This window comes from Xiphophorus maculatus, chromosome 6 (assembly GCF_002775205.1).
Source record: "Xiphophorus maculatus strain JP 163 A chromosome 6, X_maculatus-5.0-male, whole genome shotgun sequence".
In the NCBI taxonomy this organism is placed as follows: domain Eukaryota; kingdom Metazoa; phylum Chordata; class Actinopteri; order Cyprinodontiformes; family Poeciliidae; genus Xiphophorus; species Xiphophorus maculatus.
In genome coordinates, this window is record NC_036448.1 from 27,166,235 (window position 1) to 27,188,942 (window position 22,708).

At 38.3% G+C, this 22,708-nt stretch overlaps 3 protein-coding genes across 5 annotated transcripts in view; 1 reads left to right on the plus strand and 2 right to left on the minus strand.

Moving 5' to 3' along the window:
* Positions 1-6,829, minus strand: part of LOC102226630 (receptor-type tyrosine-protein phosphatase N2-like) — a 185,846-nt gene extending 179,017 nt beyond the window's left edge. The window contains exon 1 of the mRNA XM_023335461.1: positions 6,551-6,829. Coding sequence (XP_023191229.1) covers positions 6,551-6,635 — 85 coding nt within the window. The 5' untranslated portion in view covers positions 6,636-6,829. The remainder of the gene's footprint in view (positions 1-6,550) is intronic.
* A 4,007-nt stretch (positions 6,830-10,836) lies between these two features.
* Positions 10,837-16,750, plus strand: cfp (complement factor properdin). The gene is made up of 11 exons (XM_014474691.2): positions 10,837-10,944; positions 11,972-12,110; positions 12,802-12,965; positions 13,057-13,224; positions 13,512-13,709; positions 13,790-13,957; positions 14,034-14,225; positions 14,696-14,869; positions 15,149-15,346; positions 16,112-16,223; positions 16,318-16,750. Exons 1-11 carry the CDS (start codon positions 10,881-10,883, stop codon positions 16,445-16,447), a joined length of 1,707 nt encoding a protein of 568 aa, XP_014330177.1. The 5' UTR covers positions 10,837-10,880; the 3' UTR covers positions 16,448-16,750.
* Positions 16,751-16,950: 200 nt separating this feature from the next.
* LOC102222046 (extended synaptotagmin-2-like) overlaps positions 16,951-22,708 on the minus strand; it is a 44,107-nt gene continuing 38,349 nt past the window's right edge. For all 3 annotated transcript variants that reach the window (XM_014474690.2, XM_023334769.1, XM_023334767.1), the window contains 5 exons: positions 21,830-21,928; positions 21,610-21,741; positions 21,418-21,523; positions 21,211-21,260; positions 16,951-19,949 (listed from right to left, as the gene is read on the minus strand). In XM_014474690.2, coding sequence (XP_014330176.1) covers positions 19,913-19,949; positions 21,211-21,260; positions 21,418-21,523; positions 21,610-21,741; positions 21,830-21,928 — 424 coding nt within the window. In that variant the 3' untranslated portion in view covers positions 16,951-19,912. The remainder of the gene's footprint in view (positions 19,950-21,210; positions 21,261-21,417; positions 21,524-21,609; positions 21,742-21,829; positions 21,929-22,708) is intronic.

Sequence of the window (22,708 nt, forward strand, 5' to 3'; positions counted from 1 at the left end):
AAAGCTGCACTTGGCAATTTTGCAGAGAAATCCATTTCTGTATAAGATGTTGCTCATCCAGACTGCTTAAATTGGCAGATTTCTGTCTTTCAAAGCAACAAAATATTCATCCGTCACGCCCTCTCACATTCATTTCTTGTGATTCTTTTTTCCTTTATTGCTATACCAAGCTTTAGGCTTTGTTTTCAGACTTGCTCTTATTGGAATCCTCTGATCTCAACAAGGTTAAGATAAAACCTTACTGACTAAAAAGCAAACCATGGGATCCTTCATGTATATGCATGTAAAGTAAAAACTTTCAACATTCAAAATTCTCTGTTGTGTGGAAACTATTTTAACGTGTAAACTTCCAAGAGTTACCAGTATCACAGAAAAGCAGGAGCAAACCCTGCAGGGCCAAACAGAGCAACACACTCAGAACGGATGCATGTTTGCTGGAGCTTTGATTGGAAACCAGAACACAGAGATTTCAGTCAACACAGTCAGAAAAGCAGCTGGCAGCAGAACTCATGAGTGACAAGTTTTCCTCTAAAGCCATCGGTTTCAACATCAACGAACTGTTAGCTATTCAGCTATTTAAAGTAAACCATAAATGGAACGGCAAAGTAAACCATAAATGGAACAGCAGTTAAATGTTAACAAGTTTTATTAATGTGCAACACTTTTTAAAGATAAAATGATAAATGGACTGAACTTATATAGCGCTTTTCCAGTTATTTTGACCACTCAAAGCGCTTTACACTAGAGTCACATTCACCCAGTCGCACTCACAAACACACATTTATAAACCGATACGCAGATCGGCCTTGCCCAGAGGCGCATCGACATGTGGCAGGAGGAAGCTGGAATCGAACCTACAACCTTCCGATCGCAAGACGACTACTCTACCAAAGAGCCACAGTCGCCCACATAATAATGTGATAATAAACACATTATCCCTGGAAGCTAACAGGTCTAGAAAACAATAGTCTTGTTAGCACAAAGACAAATCTAAAGCATTTCACAGAAGTTTATATAAAAATGAAAATCACTTAAACTTTTACTACTCCAAGGCCACAACAGCAAACCTAACCTGACCGACAGGGAGAGGAGAGCATTAATTATATAAGCAGCCATGGTGACAGTGGAGGTCAGCTGGGAATATTCATCAACGGGACAACAAGCAATCTACAAAACCTTCCTTTTATAGGCGAGAGCCGAGAAGAAAGCCAGAAAAGGAACTGTAGCTTGTAGCTTGCAGCTCGGATTGCTACAAGCTATGTAGGAGACACATTGACATAAGGTCCTCTGGTCAGATGAGACAAAACTAAGCTTTGCGGCCTGAATGCTAAGTGTAAAATTCACCTCACTTGAGACATGGTGATGGCAGAATTATCCTGAGGGAATGCTTCTTTGTTTATAGGTAGCAATCCAAGAAGAAAATCTTTTAGAGGTGGAGGTTTACTGTCAAGTCAGACGATCCTAAACGAAGAGTCACAGCTACAGGTAGAGAGGAGAATGTGTGTGTTAAAGTGGCCTAATCCAAACCCAGATCTTTTATTAAGACTTCAATATTACTGTTCATAATTGCTCTTCAAATCAATCAAAGATTTATGTGTTATGCAAAAAACAAACGTGAATTTCAGGTGGTAAATTGTGAAGATGGCAGAGTTAACCCTCAAAAGATCTGCAGCAGCAATGAAAGGTGGTTCTGCAGAGAACTGACTCAGGATCGTAAATTCAATCTAGTTTCTAAAAATCTGGTTGTAGTTTATGTCTTGCTTTGTCATTTAACCAGTTAAAACAAACATAACCTCTGAGAATATCGTCCTGTCTTGAGTTGTTCTGATTGTTTCTGCTTTTGACTTGCTTCTGTATTCACATACATCTACTGTTTACCTTTAGTTAACTTTTTATTTAACTATATTTACTAAAATCATCTCCTTCAGAAACTCTAGGTAAATCAGATATTTTTACTCATTCAGCAACTCTGCAGCTTTCCACCGAGCTGGCCAGCAAGTCATCACATATGAAATGGTAATGAGCGTTGCCTAGGTGACGGTCACACCAGATCAAGCAGTGTCGGCCTTATTTAGGTCCAAGTTAATGATTAAGAAGTCCCACAGCTGAGCCTGTCCCCATCTTTCAGTCCAGAAGGAAACCAGAAGGAAACTGAATCAGCGGCTGGGACAGTGTTTACCACACAAACACCATCTGAGCGGTCAGGACCTCACCACTAATACAAATTACATATTTATGAAAAAAAAATATTGGTAACTGAAGCCTAAAACAACAGTTTTTTGGGTTTTTTTTTTTTACAATGCAATAAAAATAAACGTGACGAGGTCTTTAAACAGAGTTTTGCAAAACTACAAAAAATGTGAACAAAATTTTTAAAAATGCCATCCAATTGATTTTTAATTACTTTTTCTTATTCTATCTACTCAAAGTTATCTGAATCAGAGCACGACCTAATGAGGAGGAAGTAGGGATCTAGTGGAAAGCAGAAATAAATTATAAATGAAATCAAAAGCAAAGTTGCAGGGGAGAAAAGCACAAATTGAAGAAATAAAAAGGAAACAACAAAAACTCAATATGCTCACACATCAGGTGAGCATGCTAAAAAAAAACGACAACCAGCTGCACTAAATCACAAAATACAACAATACCTTGCAAATCAAAGTTTATTTTGATCCATTCTGTAGAAAACATCCACATAAAATACAGTGGATTGTGATCTGACAGCAAGATCACAATCTTAAGATCAAATAAACTCCTACATGGATTTCTAAATGACTTTGACTCAGTTATTGGAGTGTTATGTAGTACAGAAGATGAGGAAAGCAGGGAAACTACAGGTCATGATTTTCTCACTGCTGTGGCTCCCTGAAGCCAAATTATTCCACTTAAAAAAAGTGTTCGAATATTATTTTCACAAGGTCACGGTGAGTCATATTTGATTAAAAACTTATATACCCAACCCACTGGGGACAACGTGACCCACTTACTTTTACTGTTAATGAAATGCTTAAGTTTAGGATCTTTTTGTGAGGAGAATTTTAAAAACTTCTACAAATTATGTTGATTTTATGAATGTAATGATAACATTTACTTTATTTTTATGCTTATATCATACCATCTATGTGAAACACCCAAAAGAGAACTGAGTTAATTTTGTACTCTCCCTTTTTTTTTACTCTTGAATAGAAGAGGATCACTCTATCAACAAGCTTCTGCTGACCTACTTAAACATTTTTTCACATTGTAGAGGAATTTAAAAACTATTATTCAGATTTTTCCTGCATAACTAAGTTTGCATCAATCTATCTTTCTAAGCATCCATTCAAACTTAATTTATTCATCCATCCATCCACTATTTCACACATGCATTCATCCTGTTCAAATGTCTGGCTTGTTTTGATATGAAAGAGCAACATCTGTCCTCTGACCTGCAGCTGCATGGCTGCTACCTCTCCAAAAATGACAGACTTGATGTGTGAGCAACTAATAGGAAGTAAAGCAAAACAAAGTGGTAAAGCTGAGTGAATTACTTGTTACAAATGTACACTGCAAAAACACAAAATATTACCAAGTGTTGTTTAGTTGGACAAAACTAACTTAGAAATAACTTTTTTAATAAGAGAGAGAAGCTTGCTTTAGGTTAGTGGTTCCCAAAGATTTTCTGGGCCCCTCTACGGATTACAATAAAAAATCAACTGGGTGCACACATCGTTCAACCAGACATAAACCTAAACACATATTTTGTTTTTAAACTCCACTGAAGTTTATTTCACACTTCAGGTTGCAACAAAACACACTACAAACCATCTTTACAGTGAAACACTTTTGTGTAACCGCTTTTTTTTTTTTTCCATTCATTCATACCGCTTCCTGCCCCCCCCTTCTCCCCTCTGTAATGGCACTGCGCCCCCCCTAAGTGGCACGTCCCACACTTTGGGAACCACTGCTTTAGGTCAGTAATTATTTAATATTGATATAAAAAAAGAACTAGCTCCATTGGCAGATTATCTCTATGCCATGATATTTTTTCCATGTTAAGTGAAATGACCTGCCAGTGGAACTAGTCATTTTTTTTAATCAATTTTAAGGAATTCTTGATTTAATGCAAGCTCCTATAAGTTGCTGAAAAGTTACTTGTAAGTTAGTGTTGTCTTAATTCAAGTGTGCTAAGACATTTACATTATAAACTAGATCATAAATGTAGATCTAGATCAGTGTTTCTCAAACCGTTTCAGGCCAAGGACCACTTACCCCATTTAACAAACATTCAAGGACCACCTAACTTGAAATTGCCCCGCAATAATACAACATTTTAATATATACAACCTGAAATGAAAATATTAGTCTCATAACTCATTGTTTTTTTTCTTCCTAAAGTGAAGGGTGAAGCTGTTTTATAAATGTGACTGGCCTTGATAAAACCATGAACAAGTCTATTAAGGGCGTTTTCAGTTATTTACAAAAACTCAAAGTATGGAGACTAAGCTTTGATAAATGATAGGAAACGCATGGAAATCAAAAAACCTCTTTGCACTACAGGTGTTGTGTGCACTAAAGATTTATGGCTATTTGTACTTTAGAAGCATAATAACAGAAAAATATACCCGAGTTGCTTTGGCAAAAACCAACCTTTTCTTTCAGCCGGTAGACAGTCCAACATAAATAATTGTATTTTAGATGTTAAGATGCAGTTAGTCAGCGTGGGGCGGAGCAGTTCACCGCCTCAACCTGCATGTAGCATTCAGAATACTGCAGACAGAGGTCTGCATGCTTGTATGTATCGTAATAGTGTTCAAAAAAAAAAGTTCTGCAACTCACCCTGAGAAACTCTCCACCGGTATCTCCAGGTTTTCTTTTTAGTCACCCGGTCTTAAGACATTTGTTATTTTCAAACACAATTCTCTGGTAAGCTAACAGTAGCGCTGCACTTGCTTCCTCCTCTTCTTCTTTTCTATAATGGCGGACCGCAAGCAACTTCAAGCAACATACTGCCACCTGTTGTATTATGTAGCAACACTACTTCCCACCCATTAAATTCTATTTTTACATTTTGAATTATGAAGATAAATAAATAACACTATAAATATCCTATATATTTCCTTCAGTTCACAAAATTCCTCAAAGACTCCATTCCTGTCTTATTCTTCTTAGCGTCGCGCTTTGCGCTAACTAAACGTCACGGAACATAAACGGTCGTTTACGTGCAGTACCTCGCAGACCACTAAGGGGCGCCCGCGGACCACCAGCTTGAGACAGACATAGGGACGTTTGGAAAAGTAGCTACAGTTATAAATCACTGCATGCTGCATATAAAATCTACATTGTTTTATTTCAATGACCTACAGATCTTGACTTTATGACTTTAGTGGCTCGTCTCCTCAGCAGACTGACGCAGCAGTACCCTCAGCGAGCTTCTTATATAATCTGAGGAAGAGCGCAGGATAATGAAGATGGTGACGATGAGGATGAGGGTCTCCCTGTGAGCTGCTTCTCCCTGCATCATTCACCCTGCAGCCTCCACACGGTGAAGTCAGTGGGGCAATATTAGATATCTATAAATAGATGATATCGTGCCAGAGACGTCATAAACTCGCACGTTAAATTTCCGATCAATATTTGCGTCTATAAGGAAGAAACAACGGAGGCCGGAATGTGTGCCGTCTCGTTTTTCATTGATTTGGTACTAATAACTGTTTTCTCTTCATTGCAACAGTTTGCAATTTCAAATTTTATACAAATTCTATTTTCTAGAAACATCATTTTTATAAATATGTCTGCAGTCATTTTTGTTTACATGGCTTGTTTATATAAATAAAACTTTTCTTATTTCATCAGAGAGGTTTGGTAACTTTATTCAACTCCTAAAATTTGTATTTAAATTTTTCAGACAAACTACATTTTGGCCACATTTTCAAACATTTTAATTTATGCATTAAATTTGTACCATCCATTATTAATTATTTAGACTTATATGTAACTAAATCTTGATATTAATCTTGTACTGATTTCAGATTTTTTTCACTTTAATTCAAATTTTTATTGTTTACATTTTTTTCCACTTCTCATTTAACTTAAGTGTTAATGTGTCTTCCAATTATTCCTGCCATCCCCCCCCCCCACACACGCATACACACGCCTTCATGCAGGAGTGTGTGTGTTAATTTATTATTTAACATTTTTGTTGCTCATTCATTATAGATTCAGATTGTTGCTTTTCATTAAAAGCTAGTTTAAATACATGAAATTGATATTAAAATGCATCTATTTTTTCATTTATCCAACTTCCTGACGGTGTTGAAGGCTCATATTCATATTTTTGCACATTTTGTGATCTGCGGAGGATTATTGTCGCGAAATGAATTACAGATCCACCGTGTTTGTTTTTCTCCGGCTCAGGTGAAGCCCGCCGCTTCCTGATCCAGTGTTGACACAGATCACACATCTCCAGCACAAACACGTCTGGATTTGTCAGGTTCGGTAATGACAACCTCTGCAGCTGCAGCTCCAGCTCTGCTTGTCTTTAATAATCATATTTTAATTTAAAACTCACCGATTCTACTGTCAGCAGCAGCAGGGGAGCAGAGCGGGGAAGCGATGAGGAGGAGGAGGAGGAAGGAGGGAGGCAGGGAATCCATTTCTCGGCTGGGTTTAGTTTTCTCCGGAGGGTTTAAAAGGCCATCGGTTTCAGCGGGGTCTGCTGAGTCTCTCCTGCCGTCCAGAGCGGCCCCTCCCCGGCTGGAGGAGGCGGATGGATGCTGGGGGAGAGCAGAGAGGATGCAGGGCGTTTCTGCTGCTGGAGGCTCGGCCGCTCACAACATCATCATCACGGAAGCGCTTCCGACTGAAACCTTTCACAATAAACCTCACGCTCCTAGAATGTTCTGCTCCATAAGAAGTTTATTTTCTAAGAGTTTAAAACGAAGAAGGATGATGAGACTTTTAAATCATTTCTGTAGACTTTGTTTCCAAATATCGATGCATGAATTGGAAAAAAGTCGATTATTTTTTTCTCTTTTCTGTACTTTATTCAATTATTATTCTCATGGCAGATTTATTGGACATATGGTTTGCAAATATTTAATTTGCACATTTCTAAGCAAATAATAACACAAGAAGCATTGCATCATATACTAGTTTTGACTCGGATAATGAAGCTTAAAGCTGATGTGAGATCAGCTCTAACCCAGTTTGTCATTCCTTCCTGCTTGCAGGAACCAGCATTCAAGGCTCCAACACATCTAAACCCAGTGACTAATATACTGTTTCTAAAACCTCACTAAGTTCAGTTGTATTGAAGCAGAATAACACCTAAAACATGAAGGACACCTGTGACTTTGGACACAACCTTGAAATTTTAGATTACCTTTTTTTAAATTTTTTTCATGATGTCACCAATTTAACTTTATTCTCGTGATACTTTGAAATTATTCTTGTAATATTACAAATTTTTTCTCACGTTCCAGGATTAGTTTCATAATTGAATTGAAACTAATCAATTCAACTATGAATTGGATTCATAATTGAATCATGTAAATCATGTAAAACATGTGTCAAGAAAATCCGAGCTCATCCCACTTCCCCATGCTGGAGATTTTAGTTTAACAGTAATAATAAATAAAGTTATCTTTAAAATGAATCACTCAAGTGACATCAAGGCCCAACAGTAGACTTAAGTGTCAATAAAGTTAGTTTAACAGTAATAATAAATAAAGTTATCTTTAAAATGAATCACTCAAGTGATATCTAGGCCCAACAGTAGACTTAAGTGTCAATAAAATAAATCTGGTTGTGTGTGTTGTTTTTGTCTCATGCAAACTTTGCTTTAATTCTACTTTTTTCTATCTAATCATAAGAAATCATAGTCAGTCAGAGAGAGTCATGAAGCAAGAAAAGCAGGTTTCCTGGAAAAAGAGGAAGTAAGTTCCAGCCTGCAGATTTATAAAAAATAGCTGAGACTATTCCTTATTTTAAATCATGAAAGTTTAAAGAATGAAATCTAAACATTTTGGTAATTTGATAAGATTCAAAGTAAAATACTTATATTAATATTGGTTTACTTGTAATAATATTTACACGAACATTTGTGGGAACACTTACAAGAAAAACAAGTAACTGTAACTTTAGTATTAAATAATTAGAATCATGTATTATTCTTGGTTTCTTTTCAGAAAAACATCTGTAATAACTCACATTAAGATTATAATAAGTATAATTAATAAGTTATGGTTATAAAATCATAAATGAATGATAAATCAGAGAAGCTGAAGAAAATAAATGTGATATAAGTTATGGTTATAAAATTATAAATGAATGCTAAATCAGAGAAGCTAAAGAAAATAAATGTGATATAAATGTGATTTTGACATTGAACTTGAAATGGTGTAAAAGGTGTAACTGCAATTAAACATCACTGATATGTTGGAGGTAGAGAGTAGGTGAAAGGTTGTGCAGGCAATGGACAGGAGGTTGAGCAACTCTGAGACATTAGCACAGACATCAGGACATAATGTCTGTAAGACAGTGATGGATATGAAATCATCTGAGCAGTCAGCCAATGAAACAAGCCCAGCAACAGTGCTAGCCAAAGAAACCCTATAAAAGGTGAGTGCAAAAGAGGAACCGTTCGTTGGATCCTCCGGGCAGCTTCGAGCCAAGATCGAGATGGACAAAGAACTCTGCAGCTGAAGAAGAGCCGGGGCCACAGAGCCGAAGACTGTCCTGCTCATGGAGACCAACCCGTCAGCCCTGCAACCTGTGGCTTCGAATCGCACTTCTCTCATCGGCTGGGTTCAGACCCCAAAGACAAAGATGAAGACAAAGGCAAAGACAAAGAAGAAGAACTGGTGCCTTCCTTCCTGCCAGCACCAAGTCCTGTGTGACCTCACCATCCATGCGGAGAAGAAGCTCATCAGACCTACAGAGATTCCTGCCTTCGCCGATCAACATCTTCCTCCTGCTGCAGCACCTTCTTCATCTTCAATCATCACAGAGATTCCTGCCTTCGCCGATCAACATCTTCCTCCTGCTGCAACACCTTCTTCATCATCAGACCTGCGGAGATCCTGGCCTTCATCGATCAACATCTTCCTCCTGCTGCAACACCTTCTTCATCATCAGACCTGCGGAGATCCTGGCCTTCATCGATCAACATCTTCCTCCTGCTGCAACACCTTCTTCATCATCAGACCTGCGGAGATCCTGGCCTTCATCGATCGGCGTCTTCCTCCTGCTGCAGCACCTTCTTCGTCGTCGTGCCAGGTCTGGGGTTCGAGGCGCCAGGCTCCGTCCGTCTCTCTCAAAGGTCCCTTTTTTTTTTAGTTCTTAGTATCAGCAGTAGGGAAAGACAGACTAGATGATTGATTTTACTTATTTGATTATTTCTGCTACTGAATTAAGCTGTACTGACCCTTGCAAAAATGCCTTACTAATAAAATATTTAGCATAAAGAAAATCTAAAAGATGTTGTGGACATTCAGTTAATGAGTCACCTTAAAGTTCTTTGATGGTTGTAAAATAGCTGTGATGTTTGATTCTGGAGAGGAAAAAGTTTAAAATGTTTTTAGGTTGCTGGTAGCCCAAATTTAAAACGTCATCCTTGGGACTCGCCCGAGTCACTAAAACCTACCTGGTTCAATAACAAATGCAAGTTGTAAAATAGAGAACGAGCGACCGTTAACAGGTGTGCTCTGTGAAACTAGTTGGCTGTAGGGTGCTCAGTCTGGCTAATTCACAGGGGGAAGAAGGGTGGGACACCTGGATGTTGGCCGTCAGAAACCAGGCGAATCGTTTCTCGAAACCAGCTTAAACAGAGTTTACTTCAGTTCTGGACAGGGTAAATCCCGGCAGATTTAGGAAACTCAATTAACCCGTTAGATGGAGAGCTGGTAGCACATCTCCCCTCTCAGAAGAGGAAGCAGAGAGTGAGAGAGTAGAGACAGAAAGGAGGGGGGGGGTGTTGCGCAACAACACATGTTTTACATCCAAAGGTACACCTCCAGTTATCTCAGGTTTTGCAAAATTAGCAGAATCTTGCAAAGCTGTGATATCATGCAGCCTGGACGACTGGTAGAGGGACTAAAAATATATATCTAAAAAATTCTCTCTCTTTAATTAAACTATCCTTTAACAAAAAGGATCAACTTTTGCCCGTGTACAGGAAAAAGATGAGTCAGATTTACTGTCTTTTTCCATTTTGAGTGTAAAAATCTGTTTTTCCTGGTTAAAATAGTTTTGTACATATGATGTTAAAAATTAAACAGATCTTGCTGCATTTTAGCTGTTCATATTTCAAAATAAAAAACACTGTCAAGATGACTGACATTATGTTCCAATGTGTGAAGAAATGTCAAAGAAAGTGAAGATCAGCGCATTGGGAGGGAACGCTGAAACAGATCCCTGATTGAGCAACGTCTCTGCAGAAACAGGAACAAAAATCAACTCAAAATCCTGGAATCGCATCTAAATATGGATGAATCTAACTTTGTCAGAGTACGTTCGATAAATATTTGCTGCAGAAACATATTTAAATAAAATGCCTAACAACCTTAATTCTGTCATAAATCTATCAGGAAGCCTCAAATGCACAATTTGTACAAAGACTATAAGAAGAATAAAAAAATGAAAATAAGAATTTAATGCTTCCATTAAAAAAAAAAAAAAAAATGCTTCCATTAAAATAAATAAATACTTTGACTGCTGTACAGGACCTGGCAACCTCCTGACCCCACTTATCTCAGTTTGCAGAAATGATGACCAATGTTGATCAGCGGCTCATCCAAACAGATTTTGGGTCAGCAGAAGGTCAGCGGGGGCGGACCAGAATCAGAACCAGCTTCAGGGAAAAGGAAAGTGAAGCTTTAATTCTGTCCAGGATCTCCAGGATGAAGGAAACGTTCAGGTTTCTGGTGGTTTTGGTTCCTCTGCTGGTTTCTGTGGAGCGCTCAGGTAAGTCCAAATATAAACGTATTCAGCCAGAAATCTGTGGGGCTCAATACCTTTTCAAAACTCTGTGCAAAACTTTCTCCTCTAAGTTTTTTTCTACTGCTGAGTAATCACAAAATCGTTTTAGACAGAACAGCCACAGAAAAAGTGAAATCTGCTAAGTATTGCTAAAGGTTACACACAAAAGAGCTTACAAAAATTCATCTTGTGAGTACAAAACATACAAAGTAAATTTAAAAGTGAAAAAACAGCAACATGTACATAAACATACTGTCCAAACTAACAGTAAAGTATTCCTTTCTGTAACCTACATTCTGAATGAAGAACCACAATAAAAATGCACTCCTGGTTTTCTTATGTTTCTATCCTCTGTGATATTTGATTTCATGAAGTGCTAATGTTATTTTTTACAATCAATAAGATTATATTTCAAATGCCAATTGTAGTTGCGTTATAATAATACAAGAAAACAGTTTGTTTTGCTCTGTTTTGCTGTCAGCTGTCAAATAAAAGCAAATCTCCACAGATTCATGTTTGCTCGTTCAAAGGTTTGCCTAAAAATTGCGTAATGTTTCAGAGAGAACATAACAAACTTTCTCCTGTGTTGAAATCCTGGGTACTCATCTGACGGACATGTCAGTTCTCATGACAAAAACAGGCCTGGGATGTGCTGTGGTGGCGCAGAGGTTGAGCACAGCCCACATAAGAAGGCCTTGGTCCTCGACGCGGCTGTCGCAGGTTCGATTCCCGGCCTGGTGACCTTTGCCGCATGTCTTCCCCCTTCTCTTGTTGCCCACTTTCCTGTCAATTAACTATCAAATAAAGGCCACTAGAGTCAATAAAACCTTTTAAAAAAAAAACAGGCCTGAAAGTAAAGACTCAAAATTCTGCAGAAACTGATGGAACAGAAACTCTGAATAAACAAATGTTTAGGCTTTTATCTTGAAGAGAATATGTGACCATATATAATAATAAAATGCTTTGTTCTAGTCATCTTTTAATGAATAAATATGTTTCTGTGTGTGTGCAGAGTGTGTGCGGTGTTTTGGTTCTTTTGACCTGACCACAGGTGAGTGTAGTGAAGATTTGGGCGATGTGGACGAAGATGATTGCTGTCAGAACTCCCAATACGGCTACGAAGCAGAAGATGGATCATGTCATTCCTGTGGGTAAGCGTCACACAGAGTCGCATCCACCTCGTTTCCACTGAGTGGTATGGAACAGAACAGTGCAGTTTGGTATGCAGTTTCAAGGTCCAGCATATTCAGGAGAGCTTCCACCACCAATTGGACCCAAATATCAAATGTTGTATCTTATTAGTTGACAAACGTGATCCATTAGTGTGTCTTGTGCTTGTTGCTAGCAGTGCAGATTCTCTCTCCTCCCATCAACAGACTGTTGTGTGAAACCAGTAGCTCCATCCAAACCGTACTGAACGATTGACTGATGGATCTACAACTGAAGGGAGCCCAGGATTGATGCTCTGTGGATCTTTCCTCAGACCTGAACCTTCAGTCACGTACAGACAGCTACAAAGTCGGCATTCTGTCACCTGAAGAACAGTTCCAGGATTAAAGAACTAACATCCTAGACAAGATCTATTCAAACTTGTATGTGAGTTGGAATAGGCTCCCTGTAGCTCAGAGAATAGACTGTAAAATACTGTTATTAGTTTAGAAATCACTGAACGGCTTAGCACCACAATACATTAAAGATTCTGCCCTTCCAGAACCAGGACCAAACCTGGAGAAGCAGCATCTGTTTCTATGTACCACAAATCTGGAACAAACTTCCATAAAACTGTACTTATCCTGAAACCAAACACTTGTTAAAATAATATGTAAAAAAATGTTCTTCCAGCCCACCCACATGGTCTCCCTGGACGTCTTGGTCATTCTGCAATGTTCTGTGTGGAGAGGGCGTGAAACAGAAAAGCAGGAAGTGTCATGGCATTGGAAAAGCAGAGTGTGAGAACCCTCTGGACACACTGCAGACAGACGTGTGCAGCGGCACCTGCTGCAATGGTATATAAATGCTCAAAGTTAGATGAGAAATACTAAAAGACACTATACCTTGATTCCTTCATGTACTATTTATCATGTATTCTTGAGTTAGATAAGGGCTGGGGCTTATGGAACCCCTGGACTCCATGCTCAGTCACCTGTGGAGGAACAGGAACCCGAACAAGGCAGAGAGTCTGCTCCAGTCCTCCTGAATGTCGCTCGGCATGCATTGGCCCTGAAGAAGAGAAAGAGTCCTGTGAGGCCAGCAACAGGTGTCCAGGTGAGGTTGGCTCTATTTTCAGCTCTAAGACAATACCAGGGTTGTTGCAATGTTCAGATAAATTATCAAAACGTGAAAGGTCCAGGAAACCCAACCCAGATATCTATATCAATGGACTCCAATCCTGGTCCTCAGGGTTCACTGTCCTACATGACTTCACTGCTACACAACCTGGAGAACCAGGGTTGGTAGCAATGGATCCAAAGTGTTTATGTAACAAGGATTTATTCTACCTTTTAAGTTAATTAAATGTCGTCACAGTCTCTGTGTTCTTTTTTATGGTTGAGTCCACGGAAGTTGGTCCAGTTGGGAAGCTTGGTCACAGTGCTCTGGTTCCTGTATCACTGACCAAAACATGCCCACAAAGGTACGACAGCGCACCTGCTCCAACCCAGCCCCCTCTACTGACACGGTACCACCAGGCAACAACTGTCCTGGTGATGCTCTTGAGACGCAGGACTGCAGCGAACTCCCTAATTGTCCAGGTAAGAAGGGAAGCTCACTGATGACCTGATCTCTTAAATAGCAGTAGGAAGCAGTAAGCTAAGATTGACTTTTTCTTCAGTGGATGGCAACTGGGGGTTCTGGTTTCCACCTGCTCCGTGCTCCGTCTCTTGTGGAGAGGGTCTGCAGCTGTCATTTAGGCGGTGTGACAACCCTAGCCCTAAATATGGTGGCAAATATTGCGAGGGGCCAAGCACTCAGAGCAGCGTCTGTAATAGACCCTGTCCTTGTAAGCCACAAACATGCACATCATTAAATCTATAACACTCAAATGCAAACATGATGTGAATATCATTGTCTTTCAGTCCATGGAGTCTGGTCTGGTTGGTCAAACTGGGGCGACTGTTCATCTTCCTGTATCCCACCTGGCGGAGCTTCATTGAGGACTCGCCATCGATCTTGTTCTAACCCTGCCCCGTCGTTGAACCCACCTGGTAATGCATGCCAAGGTGACAACTCCCAAACGGAACATTGCAACCACCTACCTCAGTGCCCAGGTATACCTGCATGTCTCTTTAAATATGACCACTAAAATGTACCCAATAACATCCACAGGTCTACCGAAAGAGCTCATCCCAACTGCCAGTTGATCAACCAAAAAGTTCCCTACCTGAAGCTTGAGTGTTCATCTGGTACAGTCATAGGTTTACCATGGGCAGCCAGCCTCAGATCAAAAATACATTTAAGGTTAAATAGTCCCTCTAAAAGGCCCTGAGGAGTTTCTGCATGCATGGATGGATGTTTAACCTGCGTCTCCAAGTTGCCATTTAACAGGCAACTTTCTCTAGGATGTTCCTTAGGTTTTTGTTCAATGCCAACTAAAAATAAACACCAATCTCCCAATGAACCTATAGAAAATGGATGAATGGGAGCACTAAGGTTTTAAATTAAACTCCAAGGCTCCCATTGGTCCACACAGAGATAATTAAGAATATATTATTCCCATTCATAAATCTCTCTTTTTTAGTGGATGGCAACTGGGGTCCCTGGTCAGCCTTCACTCCATGCCCTGTTACATGTGGCGTGGCTCTTCAGGTCTCGGAGAGGAGATGTAACAACCCTGCTCCCAATCATGGTGGCCGTCCATGTCCTGGAAACGATAAGCAAACCAAGCTGTGCTCAACACAAGTCCACTGCCCAGGTACAGCAGGTTCAAGAGCTTCAGATTCATTTTGTTGTTTCTCCAGAATGTTTCTCACATTTCTGATGTCACTCATATGATCCGTCTGAAATTAAGCAAATGTGACTTAATTAATAATAGCTGGACTTTTGGTGCTTTTCTCTCCAAATTGAACTGAACAAATATACAACTCTGAGAATTTTAAAGAGTAATGCCTTAAAAGGCTGGACTGTTAAGCTCTCAAATATTGAAAAAAATGAAAAATATCACTTATCAATATGAAATTGTGTTGGTTTACAGTGGACGGCGTGTGGGCCGAGTGGTCCGCTTGGGGTGCCTGTACTTTTGCATTTGGAGGAAGAGATATCCGCTGCAAGACAACAGGTGGCAAGCAGACTCGAAGCCGCACCTGCCTACATCGAGCTCACAACGGCTCCATCTGCACCGACGGAAAGTTGACAGACACTCAGGTCTGCTACAACGTCGATAAATGCTATCGTGAGTACAGATATATTTTAACCCTTTCCTGCCTTTTCTATTAGATTGATCAACAGTTAGGTCGATCATGTGAGGCACAGATTCAATGTAAATAGTTACTTGAAGTTATATTTTGATGGATATTTGATGCCTGTAGCTGTCTGACAACCAATTGTATCAGAATTTTGAAGTGGCAGTATTACGTAAAATCGACTTTTGTGGGCTTTACAACATGTTATGTAATTCCCTTATGCATGTTTGAGAAGTCCTTTCATCTCCACGGCAACCATTCAGTTGTGCAAAGCGACTGGGTGGACCTAGCCCCGCCTTTTAGACGCAGCTCCTCCTCGGAACTGCAGCGTTCAGGTTTCCGAGCCTGCGCCTCACAGAGTAGTTTCCTCCACAACTCCCCACTCAGCTCCTTCAGACTAGCCAGCAGTAATTATCATAGGCTGGTGAAACTGCACAGCTCGTAGTGCGAGAGCAACGCTAGTTAAAAAGAGAGAAAAAAGTAAGTAAAGGGTTAATAGAGGAGCAATGTTGTGATGACCTCCTGAAGGCGGAGCTTCAGAAAGAGCCAGAGTTTTTAAAGCAACAGAAGCTCAATTTCAAAGCATTAAATTACATTTTCTTAAGTCACATTTGAAATATCTAGCATTTATTTAACAACTGAACTTAACAGTTACTTGATTGTGCTATATAATGGCACTATGTGTCTGGAACATACCTAACACTGTCCCTTTAAGTTTCTGGAACTGCTTTACAAACTAACATTATGTGTTACAGTGAAAGGATCCTGGGATGGCTGGGAGCCTTGGAGTTTATGTAAACCGCCCTGCGGAGTCTCGTCTAAACGTAGGAGGTTCCGAATCTGTAAACCTGACTACAGCGAGTACAAGTATGTTTTAAATCCACAAGCCAATATTAATACAGTAAGAGTCCAGATTCCCTAATAAACAGGTTTTACTAAAAAATAAAAAATGTGTTTTCAGTCCAACTATTGGTCGTCAGCGGGAACCAGCACATTTCCATGGAAAGCCAAATGCCGACTGTGGCGCGCTTCCTGACGGAGAGAAGAAGTATGAAATTGAAGACTGCCTTAATGTCCCTTCCTGCACCTAACAGTACATCAGCCGACGTCAACAATGTCAAAGCTAGCTTTATTGGTGACATATTTGCAGAAACTGCATTTTAAAGTCTGTTTTCAAAACTTTTTACTCTGCAAGATGGGTAAATTTGTTGCCTTGGTTTTTGTGATTTTTGTCATTCTTTATACATCCAAATCAGATTCTTTATTATTGTAATAGCTTTAAAAGAATTAGACTAAAAAATAAATAAGCATGAATCCGACTGTAAAACATACTGTGTTTCTTCCGCTTCTGAAACAGTAATTCCATTTTAGGAATTAAATCACACTTAAAACTCTGCCAGTTTTCCAGTCACAACCAAAGAAAGTCGTTCACTCGTCTTATTTAAAATTATTCTGTATCCAAAAAATTTGCCTTAGGAATTTTTTTTTACAGTTTCTAAATGTTTTGGGTCAAAGTCCACAGATGTTTGTGGCCCTACATACTATGATATTCTAATGAAAACTAAAGCAAACAAAAAATAAAAATAAGCAAATGTGACTAATAGAAAAGAAAGTACATTTATTTAGGATCGTCTTTTGACAAACTGATTCCTAAAAGTGTCCATAAACACAAACAGTGTCCATCTGCATCAGCTCCAATTGGTCTAAAAAAAAACAACAAAGTGCTTAACAAGGTAATGAACAGGGCTATATATTAATAAACAAAATAACGACATAACAAGCAACACAGAAAAATAAAGTAAAATCAAACTAATTGGTGCTTTACAGACTGGATTTTTGCATGATTACTTCTGAAACAAATATAAAAAACCACAACAGATGTACCAGCCTTGTGCTGCTTCTGTCAGCTTAAAGCTCTTTATTCAGTTTGAAAGACATCAAAGAGACATTGAGACACATGTAGCATCCGGCTGCCTCTTTCCCAACACGTATACATACATTATTATTTCTGGGTCACGTGTTTCGTAAGGCACAAGATAAATTAAAAAGATGGAGGAGAAGAACCACCTTTGGAAGGCAACATCAGCCTCGGAGGCTTTTCAAAGCCGACAGCTTCCAGGAGAACGTAACGCTTCTTACAAAACAGACTAGAACAAAGGCGAAACAGCTGGAAAACACACAAAACTACTCATATACACATTTAAAATACTTTCTCAATGCTTGATGTAAACGCAACATGCAGAAATCGACAGGTTTTAGGTGTTTAGAAGGTCAAATGTCAACCTAACATCCTGGTTGTCAACAGAAAACCGCTGCTTCTGTAGTGTCAAACTCAGCAGCAGCAGATTTATCTAAAGCGTTTCATACCAAGACCTACGTTATGTTGCTGCTCATACTATTCCCTTTTGAAGTAGAGCTGTAAAGCAAAAGCACTGCTCAATATAACGTATATATAGATATATATTTATAGAAAAAATAATAATTAAATGCCATCTTCTGAGTTTCCTTTTAAATACAACGTGAAACATAAAAGGTTAAGACTGAATGTTTCTAAAGACAGAATGTGAACAAATCAAAGTACTGACAACAGAGCTTATTGTAAAATAAGTGACAACCAGGCCCACTGTGAAGGTTATAAATGTTAAAATGGTTCCAAATTTAGACATTTTTACGTTTTTAAAGCCACTATGTGTAGATTTAGTCAGGAATGAAACCGTCAAGTAAATCTTCCAAAAAGTCTCCATCATGTTTCCAGTCTAAATTAACTGGTTTTATTCTGAAAGTAGGAGTGGAACCGGATTGGAGTCAGAGCAGCATGAACCTCCCCAACATGCTGCTGCGCACTGCTAGTCAGATGGATGAAAAGCACAACACTGGCAATAAAATAAATAAAATGCAGAATTATGTGTTGAGTTTTTTCACTTGTGTTTAACTGCAAAAACATGAAATCAGAGCGGCCATAAGCCCCACTGCTAAATTAACCTTTTAATCCCAGGTGCATCTTCTTTTTTGGTGCATTAACATTCACAGCATTACAGCGCCACCTGCAGGCTTGGCATGCAGTGGTTGTTTTGAATGCACCAGGTGTCTCCATGTAGATCAATGCAAAGTGATGATGTGTTTATGTGAAAAAATTTAATTTGAAAAAACTAAATTTTAATCATCTGGACCAGTTCTTAATTAAAAATGATAAACCATTTTTTAGTTTCTATTAAAGAACTGAATTACAGGATTCCTTCAAGTTTTTTATTTCAAAATTAGATACATTCCCAAGATTTTCCTTTTTAAAGCATTGAGGATGGACATTTCAGTACAAACTGTTTACTAATGTTCTTTGTTTTTTTATTTCTGAAGGAGCCCGACTTCTCAGTAAGGATTTTTGCCAAATCACATATTTTATTTTATTTTTCACATTTTTGATTTCTAAATCAGAAAATTAAACTAATTGATAATGTATGTTTTGCTTTAATAGGATGTATGTAGGGAAACCTGATAAATCTGCACATAGTGGCTTCAGTATGATGAAGAAATTGAAGGCAATACCTGGAACCAACACTTTGCAACTATTTAAACATGCTAAAAACTAAAACTGCAGCAGCATGTTCAGTTATTTTAGCCTGTATGGCCAAACATAGACCAGTTCTATAATTAGTTTATTATAAAATAACAGCTAATTTAATTGTCTTTTTAACAGGCTTGATCTGAATGGAAAGATTTCCCTTTAAAAACAATCATCTCTGAAACGTAACCATTTTATGGCTTTTCCATCCACTTCGCTAGATGTAATGTTGACACTCAATACTAATGATTGTTATCAGGTTTTAAAATATTCATGTGCAAAGAGTCACATTCAATTCCAAAAAGGTAACACTTGGTAATGGTCTTATTTCATTGTAACAAGAGTGTTTCTGCACAGCAAACAAACCCCATTAACAACTTAGTGAGTGAATTTCTTCTTCTTTGGTTCTTTCACCCGTGTCTGTTTATTTATTTTTTTTACAACAGTGCTAAAAAGCCAGCGTGTAGTTGTGTTATCTGAGCTAAAGCAATAAAATACTTCTCGTCTCTTTGGTTCAACTGCCCCCGCGCACACACACACACACACACTTCCCTTCAACAACCATCAAGAATGTTTGGATGAAAATAAAAAAAAAATAGAAAAAATCAGATTAAATTACACACAATCCTTTGGCCATTAAGACACCAGCCTCTCTAATATGTGCAGAATATAAACCATCTTTTAGTTTGTCCGTCATCATTTTACAGTATATACAAACATACATATATAGTGTATGTGGCAACAGAAAATAAACCGTTCTAGCTTCTATAAATATGGGATAAAACTTCCATCTTGGCACATTAACTTGTATATACTCTTTTTACATTTCTGAAATTCTTTACTCACTTCTTAAAGGGAAGCCTTGCCTTGCGACTGATGCGATTAATGAGTGTCTAAAGCTGCTTTTCTCTTAGTTTTTACACATTTAAAAAGCGTGAGGATAATAAAAAAAATGTACTGTGGACATAAGTGGAAGTGTGGTGATGATGAAGACTTCTTATGGTTGAATTTGGCCGTCGACAGTCAGGTCATACCTGCAGCAAAAAGACATTTTGTCAAGTTTAGAAGTGAACATTTTGAATTTTACCTCCTATAGAGCTTGGTGGTTTAAGTTAGGTTGAGATGTACATTCAACCTCTAAGAAACGAACGGGATGTAACCCAACAGGCTGAGAGACTCAAAACTCCAGCCAGTTTTTTATATGATTTTTATTGCTAAAAACATGGAAATATGAGGGAACTGGACTACTGGGAGGCCTTCGCAGAGATGTTTATTAGTGAAGATTTTGTATTATTTTCCTCTTACTGCAAAAATTACGTGCAACTGTGCATTCAAGCACAAAAATCCATCAAGAAAATCATTCATTGCTGTTTATGGACACAAATATTGGTGTAAAAGTTCAACATGTATCTTGTTTCATGAAACACTGTAAAATCAATCTAAACAACAAGAAAGGCAAGAGCATTCAAGCACATTTACCATTTATATTAAACTCAGTAATCTGTAACACTGGCCAAAGAAATGCTAATATTTGTATAATTTAATCAGTCTTTCTGTCGGCTTTAAGAAAATAAACAAAATCCCTTTTCTGAGCCTTTAGTGGCCAAACTGAAACTGAGCAAAGGCGATTGTCATATATGGAGTCATATATGTGTCATATTTGTAGTGATTATGTTTCCATTTGATGGAAGATCATTTTAGAAAAATGGAGAACAATATAATGGGATAATGTTAATTACATTTTTTGGGCAACAAAAATGGGTGAACTGAGCGCTTTTACGTTGTTAAACTTTCAGTTTGAAATGGTAAAAGTGTTTTGTGGTTATTTTTTATGCTTTCTGTCAAAATGCAAAATGTGTTATTAAATAAAGCAATAATTACTCATTATCTTTCTGTATTTGACTGTAAATGCTTCCTTATTGTGAATTTTAACCATCCAGAACATCTGGAATAGTAGCAAGGGATGGGAATTGAGGAATTAGTGATACCGATTATTGATTTCACTTATTGATGCATCATGCTGCATTCAATTCAAATCAAATTAAAGGTAAGTTAAAAAAATAATCTCTCTGGACATGAAAATGAAGATTTTAACAAATGTAAATTTGTGTAATTCGTTTTTGAGGCTTCACATCTCTAGCAGCAGCTGAATTCAATTTTCAGGGCAAAATAAAACTGTGGTATGAAAACCGTAGACAGACTTGTGTAAAAAAATAAAATAAATTAGGCTACTGGTAGGAGATGAAATAAAAGTTTTTAAAATAGTATTCCTGCCAAGCATTAGAGAAAACGTACCATTGTGTCAAACCTTTGGTTATATCGTCATGATTTAAATCCACCAAGACCTGACGTGAAAAAAAAAAGATTTGATTAAGAAAGATTCCAAGCCAACAAACTTGCAGACGCTAACCTATGCAGATTTCCCCACAGCCAGGAAACTAATTCACGTATTTTAAGATCTCTTTAAGCAAGTATATGATAAAAACTATAATTAGAAAGTACCTTTCCAAGAAGACCTTTATGTTTGGAGAGCAGACCTCCACTGTTTTTCACTGCAACATCCAGATTGCGACTACTGAGCTCCATCCAGGTAACAGAGAACTCAAACCTGACCAGGGAGGAGAAACGCAGCTTTTCATCAGCTACAACGCAGCCAGGCACGAAAACGAAATGAGTTTTAACAGTTTGACTTACGTTTCGTCGAAATTCGGATTCTGTGTTTTCTTATGCGTGTGAGTTTTCCTCCGTCCCGACCTCCTTTTGTCAGGAAGCAGGTAGAGACGGGCGTACGGGTTTGAGCCGTGATCCGTGAAAGCGATCAGGTTTCTGCAGGAGTCAACAAAAAGATTCTAAAAAATAGAGTTTTCTTACAAAACGTAAAGGCGTTGCTGTGATTATTCTGACAGCCGCCTACCTGCAGGAGTGAACGACCACGATGAGCCTGTTCCTCTGCGTGCTGTACCGGATGGTCAGCTGGATGGTGCCCAGAGGGCTGTGGCTGGAATCCGAACCACTTCACACACACAAAAAAACACATCACGTCTATTTCCACACACGCCCAGCATTTCTCACAGTTTCTGATTTAGAATGAAAAGCTGATCAGTTCCAGTGTAAAGTCAATAAATCTTTAACACACATGGATAACGAAAACACAGTGAAAAAGAAAAGAAGATTCTAAGTATGAATAAAAAGCAAGAGTGTAGTCAAGACAAAGCATTTTATTATCAATAGATTGAGCTGTAAAAACTTATTCAACCATTTTTACTAATTAAATGTAATGTTTAGGAGCCTGAGGGCATTGTGATGAACTAGTTATTTAAATTCATGTCAAAATGTCTTTTTCTGATAGTTTAAAACTTAACAAGCTTTTTGATCCATTCAAACAGATTTAAAGTGCAACTCTGAATGCAAAGTTGTCTATTCAGCTAAAACTGGACAACAAATGATGAGGACATTACCACTGCGTTATCAGAGTGTGTCGTAATCATTTCGCTGTTTGGAGCACAATAATTGTTGGCTAATATATTACAGGTGTTACAAACTTTTATTTTTATGATATTTTTTTTTTTACAACTCCTTCTCTGATCCGGACTTGATGACATCGCAACCTGCCGACGTCTGTAAGCCATTTAATGAAGACTCATTTTTAGATTGTAACAATTTTTAAACTTTTGCTTTAAGGTTCTGTAAGATATGACTTGACCTTCCTTGATTTTTTATCCTGTTGTTTATACCTAACATACTCCCATAAACTTTAATGAGAAAAATAATGTTACTTATGACTCACAATAAT

Bases quoted from the DNA above. Each gene is read 5' to 3' on its own strand.
- cfp (XM_014474691.2), top strand. From the start codon at position 10,881: ATGAAGGAAACGTTCAGGTTTCTGGTGGTTTTGGTTCCTCTGCTGGTT. The intron at 10,945-11,971 runs GTAAGTCCAAAT...GTGTGTGTGCAG, and splicing joins GGTTTCTGTGGAGCGCTCAG to AGTGTGTGCGGTGTTTTGGT. The intron at 12,966-13,056 runs GTATATAAATGC...TTCTTGAGTTAG, and splicing joins CAGCGGCACCTGCTGCAATG to ATAAGGGCTGGGGCTTATGG.